General features: G+C 41.8%; 1 protein-coding gene across 8 annotated transcripts in view; it reads left to right on the top strand.

Annotated features, from left to right (window-relative positions):
- The window catches only part of dennd5b (DENN/MADD domain containing 5B), a 75,789-nt gene that overhangs the window by 33,585 nt on the left and 23,279 nt on the right, over nucleotides 1–18,925 (top strand). For all 8 annotated transcript variants that reach the window (XM_063460516.1, XM_063460515.1, XM_063460512.1 and 5 more), the window contains 3 exons: nucleotides 1,904–2,013; nucleotides 6,260–6,944; nucleotides 18,081–18,268. In XM_063460516.1, the coding sequence (XP_063316586.1) occupies nucleotides 1,904–2,013; nucleotides 6,260–6,944; nucleotides 18,081–18,268 (983 nt within the window). The remainder of the gene's footprint in view (nucleotides 1–1,903; nucleotides 2,014–6,259; nucleotides 6,945–18,080; nucleotides 18,269–18,925) is intronic.

Raw genomic sequence — 18,925 nt, 5'->3', positions numbered from 1 at the left:
AGTCCCTCTTGTCTTCATGGCTAAAGCAGGTTATTGTTTTTGGGTTTTTTCGTTATTGTGCTTATGCCTCTATCTACCTATTGTGCATATGCCTGACTTCTCTTCTCTTCTCTTCTCTTCTCTTCTCTTCTCTTCTCTTCTCTTCTCTTCTCTTCTCTTCTCTTCTCTTCTCTTCTCTTCTCTTCTCTTCTGCCTTAGAGTTAACAGCCTTATAGTAAACCAGTTATCTCCTGGGGAGATAACTGGTTTGGAAATCTCTATAGCACAGGTGTCCAACTCCAGGCCTCGAGGGCCGGTGTCCTGCAGGTTTTAGATGTTTCCTTGATCCAGCACAGCAGATTTAAATGGCTAAATTACCTCCTCAATATGTCTTGAAGGCCTGGTAATGAACTAATCACTTGATTCAGATGTGTTGACCTAGGGTGATATCTAAAACCTGCAGGACACCGGCCCTCGAGGCCTGGAGTTCCCTACCCCTGGTCTATAGGTATGAGAGACCAGAATGGGCCAGTTTTTTCCAAGTTTCTCTCCTTTGTATATTAGATGTTGCTTTAGTGATTGTTGTAAATGTTATCCCTGATGCACAATAGCGATATTAATCGGAAAGCCAACCAGAAAGATGCAAAAATACAAAATATTTACCATGCTAAAATAGATGATGGGAATCTCACTGTGACTGAGGCTACCAAGTTCACCATCCTGGAAGACAAGGCCTACAGAGTCTTACAGCTTCCACACTTACAGCTTCAGGTTTGCATACCAGATTGTCTCTGGGAACCCTTCTGCAGTTGTTAGTTGATGACCCTACATTTGGCCACTTTGGCAGATACAAAGCCTAATAAAGGATGCAAACATTGGTGTACTGGCCAGGAATAGGTTTGGATTTGAAAAAGTATGTACGAAAACTGCTACAAAGCCTAGTGACGAGGCCCTGGGAGATGTTTGAAGAATTCATTGGATGACTGACGAAACGTTTCTCCCAGTGAAAACGCTACATCCAGATAAACTGAATCAACTTTTGGGGATTTTGATTTCCTTCTTTTGGGTTCTCTTCGTGGATTAAAAACCCAAAGTGGGGTATTTTACATTCTATGATGTAGACTTGAATTGACAGAGGATTACCAAAATATAGAGAAGATTTTTTTTTCTTTGTCAATGAACTGAGTTAACTGGAACTGGACTGAGCTAGCCAGAATTGAGAACAGTTATTTCTATTTGAGGTTTTTCGTATATTGTTTTCCTTTATGAACCACTTGAGTGTTGAGTTGTTTTTTCTATTATATAGTATTTAATAATCTCTTTGAAAACTTCTTTGATTGCATCTTCAGGAAAGCTCACTGCAGAGTGTGAACTTGGTGTTATCTGCTTTGCAGTTCAGTCGCTCACAGAGATATTCTGTCCATTTGGTTTACTGAGCCAGTGCTACGTTCAAAATAGGATTGATATTTTATTTGGAGTAATCTGGAGTAATGTGTTTGTAAAATCATATGCCTATTTTCTGGAACCTCCCAAAACCTTCTTGCAAATTCTAAAGAGGGGAAAGAACCCATCTCTGCCTTTTCACCTGCATACATGACAAGCACACCAGAAAAGCATCGAGTTTAGCAGCAATAGCCCTCACAGAACAGTAGGCATTAATATAACAGATATGGCATTGCTAAAGTCAGAAAAAGCATGAGGTGAAGGTGCGTTGCCAAGCATTCTACAGAGTCACCAGCAAACAGTATCCTGCTATTTGTGAACAGCACGCCAAACGGGTATCAGTTTAGCTAAAACTGAGGTGGGCTGGCATTGAGCTCAGCTGATCTGGAGCATGACTCTGCAGCTTCAGGCCCAAGTTGTTTGATTTATTTTTTTGTTGATGCATTATGACCTTTTTATTTTCCCTTTCTCATTTGTCCAGGTGAAAACTTTGAGCAGAGTCCCCTGAAGAGGACATTCAAGTCCAAAGTTCTGGCACGTTATCCAGAAAATGTGGAGTGGAACCCCTTCGACCAGGATGCTGTTAACATGGTACGTGGACTGTGATTTCTAGAGAAATGATAGGCAGAGGATAAAGCAGACTATGGATTCTATCAAAAGTACGGCAGGAAGAACCCAGTGGGATCATTTCTAGAGGAAATGGGGCAGATTAGTGGTTTTGGCTAGAGACAGAGGAAGAAGGTTTTGAGGCTTTGATTTAAAATACAGTTGGGTCTCAAGGAATTGTGGGTAACAAAGCAATTAATACAAATCCTCTCCAAAATTTTGTAGAGTTTTACATTTAAAGCTGTACTGACAGTGGCAGATTTATGGTTTTCATTTAGGTCTTTTAAAATCTTGTCAAGAGAAGAGCTCCACCCTGCCAAACAGTATTTGGGATAGAGATACCAGACATATATGAACAGATATGAATCACATGTAGATGAAGAAATAATAGATTTTTAAGTTTTAAGTCTTTAGACATCTAGGGAGATCTATAACAACACAACAGTTAAAAAGGGACAGGCTATGTACTGAATATATGGCTTTGCTTGCTACCTGTAGCAAAGGTGGGTATATATGCGCACACATGCAAATATGTGCCTTAAAGGGAGTTTCTACTCTGCAAATAAAATATTTTTAGAGTGCTTTCATATAAATAAATTACTAAGTAGTGTAATCAGCTGCCTTTCGAGTGAACCTCTCATTTTATATGCAAAAGTAAACTTGATGATGGCAGTCCCTGCTCTGCTCTAAAGCATAGGTGAGCCCAACGTACTGGGCTGTCAACTAGTTCTCCACCTGCTGCAAGTTCTCTTTATAGCAGCCCTCCAGCTTCCAGCAACTCACAGCAGACCAGAAGAAATCCTACCATCACCAACTGTAGTCCTAGACAGCAGAGATGGACCACATGTGACAGCAGGACAGGAATGAAGGAGGCATGACCAGCACAGTGTTCGTGGTGGAAACAAAGGTGTGTACTCTCCATGTGGATAAAGAGTACACACCTTGTTTTCCACCTCACCCAGCACCACATCCTTTAAATAATTCAGCCGCGCATCTCTCCTTACATTGACATGGAAACAGTCCATTATGCAGCAGTGCAGCAGCTGAAACCCGATGCCATGTCAAGGGCATTTAATGACAGAAATATCATTCTTTCCTTTCCCATGTTTTTATGATCATTATAGCTCTTTAAATCATTATCAGTATAGCTTTAAATCTCCTCTTCTACCTACATACCTCCATCATCTCTTCATCCTATTACCATCTCACCGTCTCTGGAATTGCCTGGAATCTCCTCCTCTTTAGGTTTCTACTGGGAGGGGAGCAAAAGAAAATCATATATTTGTAAATGGCAGGCAGGTTTGCTCACTTCTTATGGATATGGTCCTGTCAGTAAAGAGAATAAATACAACCAAATGAGTATTTGCCCATGTTCTGCAGGCACAGAAATCGCACACCTTTCAAAACTTTACATTACACTAATATATATACTAGTATATATATACTAATATACTAGTATATATATTCCCATTCTTGCTCTTTAAGTTAAGCCACATTTTACATACTGGATCTCTGATGTGTTGCAATCTGTGACCAACAACATAGAAAGTTAAGCAAGTACCAGAGCATATTTCTGTGCTTCTCTAGTTGTGACTTTGCTTGATCCAATATTTGGTTCAGATATTGGTCCAATATACCTCAAATCCTCTAACTATGGGCCAATCAGTGGGGTCGATCTGTTCAGTTCATTTCTGTCCTGCTCTATATTTACTATGACCTCTATCAGCAGCAATGCTTTGGATGCTAAACCAGTACCAAGGTGAACCTGCATAGCTTGAAGGAAGCTAACAGTAAAAGTCAACGAGCGGGTGGAGCGGGTTTCCATGGCCACACAGCTTCATGCAAGCCTTACATCAACAAGTGCAATGCAAATCAATGGAGGCAGTGGTGTAAAGAATGCCCCACTGGACTCTAGAGCAGTGGAGTCATGTTCGCTGGAGTGATGAATCACACTTCTCCATCTGTCAATCTGATGGACGAGTCTGGGTTTGGTTGTTGTCGGGAAAACTGTACTTGTCTGACTGCATTGTGTAAAGTTTGGTGGAGGGGGATTATGGTGTGGGATTGTTTTTTAGGAGTTGGGCTCGGCATCTTAGTTCCAGTGAAAGGAACTTTACATGCTTCAGCATTACAAGACATTTTGGACAATTTCATGTTCCCAACTTTGTGGGAACAGTTTGGGAATGGCTCCTTCCTGTTCCAACATGACTGTGCCCTCGTCCATAAAGACTTGGATGAGTGAGTTTGGTTTGGAAGAACTTGACTGGCCTGCACAGAGTCCTAACCTCAGGCTTCCACAACATGAATTAGAGTGGAGACTGTAAGCCAGGCCTCATTCAAGATCAGTGCCTAACCTCACAAATCTGCTCTTGGAAAAGTTGTCCCATTAATTCCCATTCCCATTAACACACTTCTAAACCTTTTGGAAAGCCTTCCCAGAAGAGCTGTTATAGCTGCTAAGAGTGAGCCAACTTCATATTACACCCTATGGACTAAGAATGGGATGTCACTCAAGTTTATATGCTTCTGAAGGCAATGAGAGCAAATACTTGTGGCAATAGAGTACATCTTCATTTTACCTATGGATTGGTGAAGGGTGGTGGAAGTATGGTACACTGGTACTATACACAGTTTCTACAGTATTTCAGTGTGTTTTTTCTCTATGGTATTTCAGGTGTTTGTTTTGCCACATTTTCATTCTTACAGCTCCGTACAGACTCTTCTTCTACAGTTTAGTAACCCTGTAAAGGTCTCAGCAGTTTTCCTGCACCATAAACAATAAACCATGCACATAGGTTGAACTGCTGCTGTCCTCATTTCTTTTTCACATCAGTATTGTAAACAGGAAGACATTTAAATTTGGTTGTTTTGTCCTTTAACTGCTACATCGTGGAGCTCATAAGTATATTGGCTCCTACATGAACAGCCACCCTGCACCGGTATATCCTGTGTTGCTCCTCACTCACGTAGTTAAATGATTGTTACTGCTTCCTGGTTCATCTTCAGGCTTGTACTGAAGCCTGGTTAATGCTTATTTGAGACAAGACTTGCCAGATGTCATCATTTATATCATTATCTTTCATTACTGACTGAAATCAGAGGCAAAACTCTTGCAGTTGTTCTGTAGAAAACAACAAAAAAGAATAAAAATGTTCATGGACTATTGTGAGTCGCAGGACGGGTGTGGAAAGGAAATGATCTCCAAGTGCTCATTAAGACCCATGGATAATCCAATCAGGCCTAAATATTTGTTTAGATGCCCGTCAGCACAGAGCACAATAAGGAAGAGAAGTCAAATGTCAACAAATTGTCAAAACATTTATTGTGGATAACAGTTTGTGTGCATGTACACATGCATGGACATGGTGACTTGAGACTTGTCTCCACAGTGTGTCCCTCGTCTCAGCAGCCAAGTAAACCTGATGATGGCAATAACTGATAGAGTTTGGCTGTGAAAGCAACAAGTGATCAAGTAATCATATGATTACTTGTGATTGCTATAGAGAGTTAGCAAATTCCAACAATTATAATTTATTTAATGATTAATCTTCTCCTCATTTCTTGAAAATAGTGGCTGTATGGTATAAGACGCAATGAAAGACTTCCTCAGTGCCGTAGTTAACATATTCAGGTATTTTGTTTTGTCACAGCAACAAACAAATCAGTTCAATAAGGACAGATCATTAGAAAGAATGACAGAATACAGACAGACGTTTGGCGGTTAGTCTCCGATGGTCTGTCTCGGCAAAACAGAACCCCAGCTGTAAAAAGGATTAGGGAAGGACCCCCTGGAGCCTAGATGCTGTTGGTGGAGATGAAGGTGGCTTGAATGGAGCTTGAGTGATGAGATGGTGAGGAGGTGGGTTGCACAAAGACGCAGTGAGATTTAAAGTACGTGGCATGAATGGAAGTGATAAAGCTTAGATTTAGCTGGCAGCACCTTGGAGCGGACAAATGTGACGAGTGTTCCTTATTGAACTCATTATAACAATAAAATGGAAAACAAAAGCATAAAACCGCAGAAATTCAAATTTGAGAACGGTCATGTAGAGAATCGCTGCCTTTTTCTTGTAAGATTTTCAGCTGTGGAATTAAACGTAAGCACCATTTTTACCGGTGTTTGAAAAACCTGAGATCTGGAAAAATGAAAGATTATGGACACATAAAAAAATTACAGTGTGAGTGAATCAGAACTGACGCGATGATTTCTGTTTACCCTTTCTGTCTGCAGCTCTGTATGCCCAAAGGTTTGTCATTCAGGACACAGGCAGACCAGCGCGAGCCTCAGTTCCACTCCTTCATCATCACCAAGGAGGATGGATCTCGAACATATGGTTTCGTTCACACCTTCTATGAGGAGGTGACCAGCCCACAGATCTGCTCTGCCATGCAGACTCTCTACCAGATGCACAATGCTGAGCAAACAAATGCCACTTCTTCCTCCTCCTCTTCTTCCTCCAGCATGGACTCACTAGCCAGCAGTTTAGATGATGGTTACTCCCCCACCTCGTCATCCTCATCGTCTTTATCTCGTGCAGCGGGGAGCTATGACTCGTCACGGGACACGCTCTATGTGTCCAAAGCCTTGTGTCTGATCACGCCTATGCCCTTCATGCACGCCTGCCGGCGCTTCCTTGCACAGATGCACTCTGCTGTTATAGCTGCAACCGCACCCCCCTTGCCACTGGAGAGCTACGTTTACAACATCCTGTACGAGGTGCCACTGCCTGCTCCGGGGCGTTCACTCAAATTCCACGGCATATACGAACCCATTGTCTGCCAAAGGCCGGGGCCAGGAGAGCTTCCCCTGGCTGACTTCCCCCTGGCAGAGGCCTTTTCTCTGCTAGGCGTGGAAAACCTGGTCCAGGTGTTCACCTGCACCTTGCTGGAGATGCAGATTCTGCTGTACTCACAGGGTAAGTACATTCTACACATACTGTTGGATTTCTGATGCTATTACACTTTGAATTGGTTCTACATACAGAATACAGACTTCTTGGACAGGCTGTGTCAAGTATACCACACATTGTTAGATAGTTCCATTAACCTATTCTCTAAACATGCTTTCAACATGGTTTCAATGGACATTTTAACATGTTGTAGTACCTGGAGATTGTTACACTGTGTTGACTGCCTTTTGGCATCAGGGGTTTCTATGGGGGTGAAACAGCACTATCAACGGGGTAAAGAAACCAGAAGGTTTTATTTGGTGCTGAACCAAAACCTGAGTCGTTGTTCAGGACCCAGTTGCAGATGGTAGAAAAAAAACATAGCTCATCCTGACCATCTTCTGCAAACTTTCTGTCATTGATAAGTTAAATGTCCAGCCGTCAGGTTCAGTTTACCTTATTTTAGTAATATCTTATATATATGAACAATTGAGAAGGGTCACTGTAACATTATACAGTAGTGGGAAAAATGTTTGCCCCCTTCCTGATTTCCCATTTTTTTTCCTGTTTGTAACACTTAAATGTTTCTTAATTTCTAAATGAAGGGTTATTATTATTAAAGGGGAAAAAATCCAACCCTGCACAGCCCTGTGTGAAAAGTGGGAAAATATTTTTAATTCAATTCAATTTTATTTATACAGCACCAAATCACAATAACAGTCACCTTAAGGCTCTTTATATTGTAAGGAAGACCCTACAATAATACATGCAGACAACAATCATATGACCCCTATGAGTAGGGATGGGTATCGTTTAGGTTTTATCCGATACCGGTGCCAAACCGGTACTTTTGAAACGGTGCCGGTGCTTAAACGGTGCTCAAACCGGTGCTCAAAGAATGGAGAACACAAAATTGGTCCAAAAACCTCTCATGTTCAGCTGTTTTTTTTGTAAAAAAAGATAACAATGTTAGCCTTTTCTGCAGCTATAGGGCATATATGGTATCACTCTTGGCTGGAAGCAGTGCTTAAACAATGGAAAAAACACAAACTTTGTCCAAAAACCTCTCATGTTTAGCTGTTTTCCACTTTTTCTTTGGTCATTTTAGCCTTTTTGGCCAGGGTGAAGGGAGTATCTGCCATCAAACAAGAAGACAGCCGCATGTAACTACGGCGGTGTTTGCTAGTTCACCTTACATGCATTAATGTAATAACGTGGTTAGCCTACTCAACGTAAATTACACACGAACAACATTAAGCTACTCACGCAGAGAAGAACAGCTGCTGCTGCCATCATCATCCGTCATCATTTCTGCTACACTGGCAGGGCTAGGGGCCAGGACTCTACTCTTCAGGTTCTTGGGGGATGTTGCTAATTCCAGGTCCGATAACAGGCACCACACCTGCAGTAGATGTGCTCGGTGTGAGGTCTCGCAGCAAGCTATCAAATACGGCGCATTTCTCGGCTTTTAACAAAATGCTATACGTCGCCAGGTGTTTCATCAGATTCGAGGTGTTACCTCCTTTGCACAGTATCACAGTACCAGCTTAAAGCACTTGTTGCAGGCTGCTGAGTTTGCATCTTTTGCTGTGAAGTACAGTCAGACTTTTGACCGCTTCGCCTTGGGCATTTTTAATCTGTAGCTCTGCTCTAAAAGAACGTACGTGCCTGGGCCCGCCTACTATCCTTGGAAAGGTAAAATGATTGGCTAGAATCCAAAGTGTATGACACCTCAGGAAAAAAAAGCACCGAAATAAAGCACCAAAATGTGCGCTGCTTTTCGGTCTGGTTACTACCGTTTATGTCAGAACCGGATACCGGTACCCATCCCTACCTATGAGCAAGCACTTTGGCGACAGTGGGAAGGAAAAACTCCCTTTTAACAGGAAGAAACCTCCAGCAGAACCAGGCTCAGGGAGGGGCGGGGCCATCTGCTGCCAGTAGCCAGGACCAGTAGCAAAGGTAACTTTGTGGACTGACGAGACAAAAGTTGAACTTTTTGGAAGGTGTGTGTCACACTACATAATACAGCATTTCAGAAAAGGGACATGATAGCAGCAGTAAAATATGGTGGTAGTAGTGTGATGGGTCTGGGGCTGTTTTGTTGCATCAGGACCTGGAACACTTGCTGTGGTCCCTAGCTTTTGGTCACTGTAAGATAATGGCACATTTTCATTTTTAATCATTGTAATGTTGCCAGTTTGTGGGTAGCTCACATATGATCAGCATATTTTGGTTTCATTTCCAAAATCGGGACAATTCAGCGTCCTGGGTGTCGGTGGAGTTAAATTATGTTAAAGATGCATCTGTCTCGGCAGTAGTTGGATCTCCACTCCACAGCCATCTGATAATCCGCTGGTCTGGCACACTGTGAGGATAGGGCTCAGATGACAAAACACCTCTGTCTGACTGATTTTTCTCGTTTGAATCCAATCGCATCAAATGACCCTTTCTAACCATCTTTAAGCAATCCTGTATTTCAAGATTAGTGTGGAAGCAGCACTAGGTGCTTTAAGGATTTGTTCACTGATAGTAACTTTGCATCTTTTATAAAACTCTCTGAAAATTCACTTTTATTCAGGCATCTTCAGATTAGACACTTTCTTCAGTCTTAGATGTCGAACTTTCCTGAGGTACTTTGAAGACGGCAGATATGTTCCTAACTTTGCGTCCAACTCAGAAAGGGTTAATATCTGCTATCTGTTACATGCTGGTGGGCATTAAAGGCCCTTCGGTTGTCAGGCATTAAACTGCTTGTGAGCAGGACTTAAGCATGTCTCTGTCTGAGGATATGTGAGATTCAATATTTAAGTTGATAATTTCAACATCCTTCTGTTCCGACCCACTCGCACTGGCTGAGAGATCTGATGTCCTGTCTAAGCCTGGAAAAGATCTGTTCTGATTAGCGATACCAGCGAAACATACAAACAGCTGTGAGGGTCCTTGCTGAAATATTTGCAAATCTTCAGGCCCTGAGCCCAAGTTCATCACTGCTCTATGAGCCTGCATGTAGATGTTCATTTATTTATTCTTATATATTCTATTCTTATTCTATATTATTTTTTCTACATATATATTTCTCTATCTAACTGCCACCTTAACAATAATTAAGTTTAGCTCTGTTCTTTCTTAGAATCTAAGACCACATTGCAATATGCTTTTTTTCTCTTTCACAACCTCTGCGATGTTTTCTTTTTTTATTGTGCTTGCTATTAATGTGTGTGTATTCTGTTTGGTTAACCTTAATAAAAACATCTTTGAGAAAAAAATGAAATCAAATTCAATTCAATTAATCAACTTCAGAGGTTTCAGTGGATACATTTTTGTCTTCACTCTATTATGCTATGACGTCGTTCCTTAATTTGAGACCTTTTAGCCACTGGAAGCTATTGTAAGGCTTTCTGTCTGGTTGCCAGAAGTTGTGGATGTCTGTGGAGAAAATTTGTTTAAAACATGCTGTTCCTGTTTTCTATACTTTGAAGCGGAGAAGCATTAGAAACTTGTAAAGTAAAAACTCAGAAGCAGATGAAAACAGAGAACACTGTAATGAGGCTTTATGTGCATATCACACTCAGATACACAGTGATCAGATTTTCCTGCTTCTAGGATTCCTTTCATTTATTATTGACAGCTGCAGTGAGACACAGTCTTGGCAGTGTGTGCGTTCCTCACTGTGTTAGAGTATTAGAGCCAAATGCAGAGAATCTAGTGTGTAGACTGAGATGTCTGTGAAGGTTCTCAGTCATCCAGGTCATCGTAGTCTAAGGAGCTTGGAAAGAAAAGCGTCTGGACTTCTTAAAGTTGCTTGAAGACGTTTCACCTCTCATCCGAGAAGCTTCTTCAGGTCCCACACCCGCTTTCACACCTTGGCTCATGTGATTAGAGGATCACCAGGGGGTCCTTTGTCCCTCTTTGGGGGGATACTCCCACTGGGTTTAAATCTGGGACTCTCGGCCATTTGACCTTAGAACTGAAGAAGCTTCTCGGATGAGAGGTGAAACGTCTTCAAGCAACTTTAAGAAGTCCAGACGCTTTTCTTTCCAAGCTCCTTAGACTGTAGACTGAGATCATTATTTGTCCTACATTCCTCAGTCATACTCTTTTGCAGTTTCAGTGCAGCTTCAGCACTCTCTCTGCAGCTTGTTTATCTTCTGTGCATGATGAGTCATGCAAAAAGAAGCTGTTAGCTCATACACCAGACCTACAATTCCAAATCAAAAAAGGCCAGTTTTAAAGGTGGCGTTCATAACTGCTTATCAGACAAGCATCAGAAACTACCTCTAAGAGATCCAGGTTCTCTGTAGGCACGTAGAAATCACTCATGTAAATAAATGAAGAGGAAATTGCATTACAAAAAAATTAATATTAAAGTGTCAAATTACATATATGATATAACATTAATGACTGCAAAGACAGTGTGCTTAACTGACTGATTTAATGATGACAGACGTTAACAAGCACTGAAGCTTTTGCTCCAAATTAAAGGCAAATAAAAACCTTTTCATCTGTGAAGTCATGAAGACACTATAACTGTAATCACATTCTTGGCATATGTCAACGTGATTTCCTTGTTTCAGCATGTTCTGAGGTTACCGTCAAAGTCAATTTAGGTCAACAAACTTTCTTACAGAATACAAATTCATGAGTGCTAATTCCAGAAAGACTGTGTGTTTAAGCTGCAGTTGAACTGCTACATTTAATGTTAACTTAAGTAAACAAAGAAAAGTTTAATATGCTTATAGGTACTTTTGTTTCTGCCACAAGTTTAAAATCAAGGATATGAAATCGTGAATTTCAGCAATTACTTTCTTTGAAAATCCATAATAATACTCAATAATACAAACTGATTAAAAATGAGCATATTCCTCATCTTTTTACATAATGCACAGATTACACAAACATGAGGGAACAAAAAAGGTTGAGTAGTTATGTGAGTACAGAAATATACCAACTTCATATGTAATGGGGCTATAGGCAGGGAAACATGGAACAGTGCTGCATGTTAACGAGCTGCTGTCCTGCTGTGTCGATATTGATTTTATTCATTTTATTAAGCTAGCCATTCTTATTAAGCACTGTGGCACGGTGGTTAGCACTGTTGACTTACAGCAAGAAGAGCCTGAGTTCAATTCCACTATCAGGCCGGGGTCTTTCTGTGGGAAGTTTGTGTGTTCTCCCTGTGTCTCCAGGTGCTCCAGCTTCCTCTCACAGTCCAAAGACATGCAGTTAGAGAATGGAAGCGTTAGTCAAGATTCTTTATTTGTCACATGCAGTGAAATTGTTTAATAATTTTCACATTCCTACTCAGAGTCTCTGACTTTGGCAACCACTCAAAGAAAGAAAAACATGTGTAGATGCTAAAAGTTAGACCTCAAACTTCCACCAGCAGAAGGTTGGTGGATCAATCACTGGCTCTACCCAAAGATGGAACCACTGACTTCACTGGCTATTGATGGGACCACTGCAGGAAATTCACAGGTGTTTTGCAGATACACCTTAAGAATCTGTCTGCAGTTATTCTCTTTATACAGAAATTGCCTGAACTGCTTAAAAAGCATCAGACAGAACCAGGTGCCTATGTGCACTAACACTGCACCGATGCAAATTAGACTGTAATTTCCTGTCCTGACCTTCACAAGAAGTGTTAGTCTGATTGCTGTTTAAGGTGCATCGTATGCGTTTATCCAGAGCAGTTGGCCAACGTTTTCACACAGTGTGATTAATCAGCGTGTTTGACTTGTCATGGGATGACAACTTGCTTCCTGACAGTAACAGCTGTTTACCACAGACTTGCTCACTTCTTGCCTTGTGAGACTGAGCTGCTGGTCTTTATCAGTCCCTAATGCACCGTTACAGTTTCACAATGACTCGACCCGTTTCGTCTTGTTTTTCAGTTCTATAACAACAACAGCATCCCTGAGCCCTGTCACTGCTGGGGCTTTCCAAAATATATCTGAAGGTGCCTCAAGTTAGCAAGTTTAAAGTTTGTCAGTGTGAGTAAAGGGAAGAGGAGGGAATTTATGAGATACTGCACCTCACCACTTAAGTCAGATTAGAACAGCAAGTGTTGATGACTAAAGTAGAACAGCTGAACTTGTTAAGGTGTTATTTTAAAGCTAAAGAGAGCAAATAGGATGAGACATGCTGCAACATCAAAAAACAGGAGTGTTTCTGTTAGATTTGCTTGCTGTGTTTCCCACACAAAGGAGAAACTTTGAACATGTACAGACATATGAAAAATATGCTCACACACCTACAGGTAGGATCTTCAAAAACTGGCTTGTCTCTTTCCCACAAAAAAATGTATTAATTACTCAGATTTTCACTTTAAGAATGTATCCTTATGCCTCATTCGCACCTAAATGTAACACTCACCTCGGATGGATCGGAGAGCAACTTGGGGTTAATATTGCCAAAGGATATTTGGCGTGCAGACTGGAGCAGACGGGGATCAAACCACCAGTCTTCTGATTAGTAGTAGCTCAACCTCTTGAGCTACAGCCAACCTGTAAATCGTGCTTTGATTAAGTGCAGTTATTTTAGATTTGCATGAACAGTAATCTTCATATATGTGTTATAATGCAGTTTAAAAAGTAGGCCCAAACTCAGTGGGAAAACCTGAGCACTGTGTCAACTTAGCCCCACATTTTACTCGGTACCATATGGCCCAGTATGCCAATAGTGCCCAGTATCATGATGTGTACGAGGGGCTTTGAATACCACGAGAGCTTTAACATACACAAGTATCTGCTGTGGTAGCAGCTTTAGTAACTTCCAGTAACTCTGCCTGTGTAGGTTCTTAACCACGATGAAGATGGGAAAAGTGTTTGCCCTCTTCCTGATTACTTGTTTTGGCATATTTGTCACAATGTTTTAGATCATCAAACAAATTTGTATCTTAAACAAAGCTCACTTAAGTAAATACAAAATGCACTTTTTAAATAATGACTGAAAAAAGGCGATCCTGACCTACTTGATGCTGTTTGAAAAAGTAATTTCCTTGTAAACCTAATCAAGCCTTTGTGATAATTGGTCATGAGTCTTTAACATCAGTTGTCATTGCATTGGAAAGTTTAACATGATCAGTCTGTTTAAGTTCATGGGGTGGCTGTAGCTCAGGTGGCAGAGCAGATCAGCCACTAACCAGAATGTCGGTGGTTCAATCCCAGGCTGCTCCTTGTCTGCATGCCAAATATCCTTGGGCGAGATACTAACCCCATGTTGCTCTCCGATGCATCCATCGGAGTGTGAATGTGTATGAATGTTAGATACTCAGCACTTAAACTTAGAAGAAGTGATTGGGTGAATGAATTAGTTGTATAAAGCGCTTTGAGTGCTCAGACAGAGTAGAAAAGCGCTATATAAGAACCAGTCCATTTACTTTCACACATAAACCCAAGTTCAATTCAGTTCAATTTCAGTTGCCTCCAACTGCCAACAGTTTCCTCAAACCGCTTTATATTGTAAGGTATTGTCCTGCAATAATACACATAGTGAGTGAAAAAGGTGACTGGAGAAGAATCAATGCATCATGGGAATCCCCCAGCAGCCTACACCTATTGCAGCATAACTAAGGGAGGATTCAGGGTCACCTGGTCCAGCCCTAACTATATGCTTTAGCAAAAAGGAAAGTTTGAAGCCTAATCTTAAAAGTAGAGATAGTGTCTGTCTCCTGAATCCAAACTGGAAGCTGGTTCCACAGAAGAGGGGCCTGAAAACTGAAGGCTCTGCCTCCCATTCTACTTTTAAATACTCTAGGAACAACAAGTAAGCCTGCAGTGTGAGAGCGAAGTGCTCTAATAGGGTGATATGGTACTACAAGGTCATTAAGATAAGATGGGGCCTGATTATTTAAGACCTTGTATGTGAGGAGCAAAGCAGTTGTCAGCCAACTCTTACTGCCTTTATCAATGAGTCTAGGTGGAGCCAGTTTCTCCTGTGCTCCTAGCTGCCGTTCTTCTTCATTTAAGAATAGACTAGAATACATGTAGGTATATGCTGCCCCCTTTAGTTTCAGAGCAATTGCACCCTTGGTTTGCTGCCTATGGTATTTACCTTAGTAAAAAAAAACATCAAGTACTATTGCAGATTCCGGAATTTGCCTTTGAGAGGAATCACAAGTATTGGTTCTTTAGACATCCCTAATTCTCCGAACACAAAAGAAAAAGACCTGTTGCCTCACTTTTTATTTGAGTGTGTGACATTTATTCTAACATGTATTTTACACACTTACCTAGAGCAGCTGTGCTTATAATTTTTTACAAGTGTGTGTGTGTGTCTTTGTGTGTGTGTGTGTGTGTGTGTGTGTGTGTGTGTGTGTCTGTGTGTTTGTCTGTGTAGACAAACACACACACAGAGACTCACACAGAGACACTCACTCACACACTCACACTCACTCACTCACACACTCACTCACACTCACTCACTCACTCACACACTCACTCACACTCACTCACACACTCACACTCACTCACTCACTCACTCACTCACTCACTCACACACTCACACTCACATTCACTCATACATTCACTCACACACTCACTCAGACACTCACTCACTCACTCACTCACACATAGACACTCACACACAGACACTCACTCACTCACTCACACATAGACACACACACAGACACTCACTCATTCACACACTCACTCACACACTCACTCACACACTCACTCACTCACTCACTCACACATAGACACACACACAGACACTCACTCATTCACACACTCATTCACACACTCACTCACACACTCACTCACACACTCACTCACTCACAGACACTCACACTCACTCACTCACACATAGACACTCACACACAGACACTCACTCACAGACACTCACACTCACTCACTCACTCACACATAGACACTCACACACAGACACTCACTCATTCACACACTCACTCACACACTCACTCACACACAGACACTCACACATTCACTCAGACACTCACTCACACACTCACTCACTCACTCACTCACACATAGACACTCACACACAGACACTCACTCACAGACACTCACTCACTCACTCACACATAGACACACACACAGACACTCACTCACAGACACTCACTCATTCACACACTCACTCACACACTCACTCACACACTCACTCACTCACAGACACTCACACTCACTCACACACTCACTCACACACACTCACTCACACACAGACACTCACACACAGACATAGACACTCACACACAGATTCACACACTCACTCACACACTCACTCACACACAGACACTCACACATTCACTCACACATTCACTCACACACTCACACTCAGACACTCACTCACACACTCACTCACTTACAGACACTCACTCACAGACACTCACACACTCACTCACTCACTCACACACACTCACTCACTCACAGACACTCACACACACTCACTCACTCACAGACACTCACACTCACTCACTCACTCACACATAGACACTCACACACAGACACTCACTCACAGACACTCACACTCACTCACACACTCACACACTCACACTCACTCACTCACTCACACACACTCACTCACTCACTCACACATAGACACTCACACACACTCACTCACTCACAGACACTCACACTCACTCACTCACTCACACATAGACACTCACACTCACTCACTCACTCACTCACAGACACTCACACTCACTCACTCACTCACACATAGACACTCACACACACTCACTCACTCACAGACACTCACACTCACTCACTCACTCACACATAGACACTCACACACAGACACTCATTCACACACTCACTCACACACTCACTCACACACAGACACTCACACACAGACACTCACACATTCACTCACACACTCACTCACACACACACTCACTCACTTACAGACACTCACTCACACACTCACACATAGACACTCACACACAGACACTCACTCACACATAGACACTCACACACAGATTCACACACTCACTCACACACTCACTCACACACAGACACTCACACACTCACTCACACATTCACTCACACATTCACTCACACACAGACACTCACACACTCACTCACACATTCACTCACACATTCACTCACACACTCACTCAGACACTCACTCACACACTCACTCACTCACAGACACTCACTCACACACTCACTCACTCACAGACACATATGTGACAAAGAGATTGAAAAGAATCCATCAGATTGTAATTGCTTTGGTTTTGCACTCTAACTCACTCACCTATTCAATTTGAATCACTTGATTGAAGTCTCTTGTGTGCTTCAATACTCTTGCTTTATGTATTTTATAAACCTGTTACTCTTTCTCCCTCACCTCATCGGCCCAGTTCAGTAGTCAGTGTAGTGCAGTGAAACCAGCTGTACAGAGGAGACCATCATCTTAGAACTTTATGTCTGAATGATCTGAATATTTGAGTGTGGTTTCTTTGATGCTGGTTAAAATATTGATAGGAAATTGACATGACATTGCCAAATAGGTTTTTAATATCAGTGGCCAGGGTTGGCACTTTTGTCTTATTTGCCATCAGCGCCATTCATGTTGTACCGCTGAAGCCTAAAAATCATTCAAATGAGCCAAAATCCTCTTCTGTACTCAAATACACTGTCCCGGTGCCTTGAAAGCAGCTTAATCCACCACAGTCAAATGCCATGTGCACTGTTTTCAGTCTGATATGTTTTAGAGCGATTCAGGTTATTACAAAAACTGTTACAGGGACTGTGGAAAGGGGTTAATTTGACCACTTATTAATATTAAGTCACAAACTACTTTGAAAAAACTAGGATATTCTCTAAGTTAATAAAATCACAAATTTGTGAGAAAGATAGAGTTGTTGTTGTTGTTGTTGTTGTTGTTTTTTATATCTAACATTATCTAAAGAAATTTTCATTTTGTTACATTTTTAAAGGTTATGATGAAAGATATTATATATTCAAATTACTGGAATCAACTACTCACAAAATGTTGTTAAACCACTGGAAATACATCTTTACAGCCATATTAGACACATAGTAGTGCAACATTATTTATTGGAGGAACACTGTAGCAGTGCTTGTGTGGTGTTTGGTGGAGCTCAGCGTGAATCATCAGAGTGCAATTTTACAACTGACATGAAACTACGTGTCGCTGTAATGCTGTTGTCTCACATCACAGTTCTTTCTCTGTGTTTCTCAGACTACCAGCGGTTGATGACAGTGGCAGAGGGCATCACCACCCTCCTATTTCCCTTCCAGTGGCAGCACGTCTATGTTCCCATCCTGCCAGCCTCCCTCCTTCATTTCCTAGATGCACCTGTTCCCTACCTGATGGGCCTGCAGTCCAAAGAGGGCACTGACCGCTCCAAACTTGAGCTTCCTCAGGAGGTACAACATCAGCCTGGGTAGCATTAATGCACAGACCAGCCACGACATTAAAACCAGCTGTATAATATTAATTACTATCGACCAGGGGACCTACCAGGCAGGGTACCAGTGTTGGTGTCTATGGTCTGGCACAGGATGCTGGCCGCAGATCCTTTGAGTGATGTAGGTGTATGGTGCTTCTGTCACTGGGCTTGATCAAGCTGTGGATTCATGAAACTGCATCAACAATGGTCAGACGGCACCCAAGTTTGTGAACGCCGTAACTCGAGAACGAAGGATTTTCACAGTTATGTCACAGGTGCATCTCCTAGAAATTTGGGACTAGTTTAAATCTGACCTCTGGGTCAGGCAGAGGTGGAAAAAGTACGTGCAGATACTTGTAAAAATACTCCGGTAAAAGTCAAATTACTGAATCAAGAGGATGACTTCACACATGAGTACTGTCAGGGGTCAAAGTGAGATACAGCCTGTGCTGTGGCTCAGCACAGGGAAAAGAATCACAGCTCACAGTAATTTCTAATGTGAGTTTCAGTAGATTTCCTTTGTGTGATTAGCTGATCTGCTGCTCTGTGTGGATTTACAAAACTGATTTCAACAAGATGTAAGCAAATGTTTCACAAGCGATAAGACAAAATGTCTTAAATTTGTCATTTATGT

The sequence above is a fragment of the Pelmatolapia mariae genome, linkage group LG17, assembly GCF_036321145.2.
Source record: "Pelmatolapia mariae isolate MD_Pm_ZW linkage group LG17, Pm_UMD_F_2, whole genome shotgun sequence".
NCBI lineage: Eukaryota > Metazoa > Chordata > Actinopteri > Cichliformes > Cichlidae > Pelmatolapia > Pelmatolapia mariae.
Note: the sequence above shows the minus strand (reverse complement) of the source record. Positions and strands in the feature narration are given on the sequence as shown.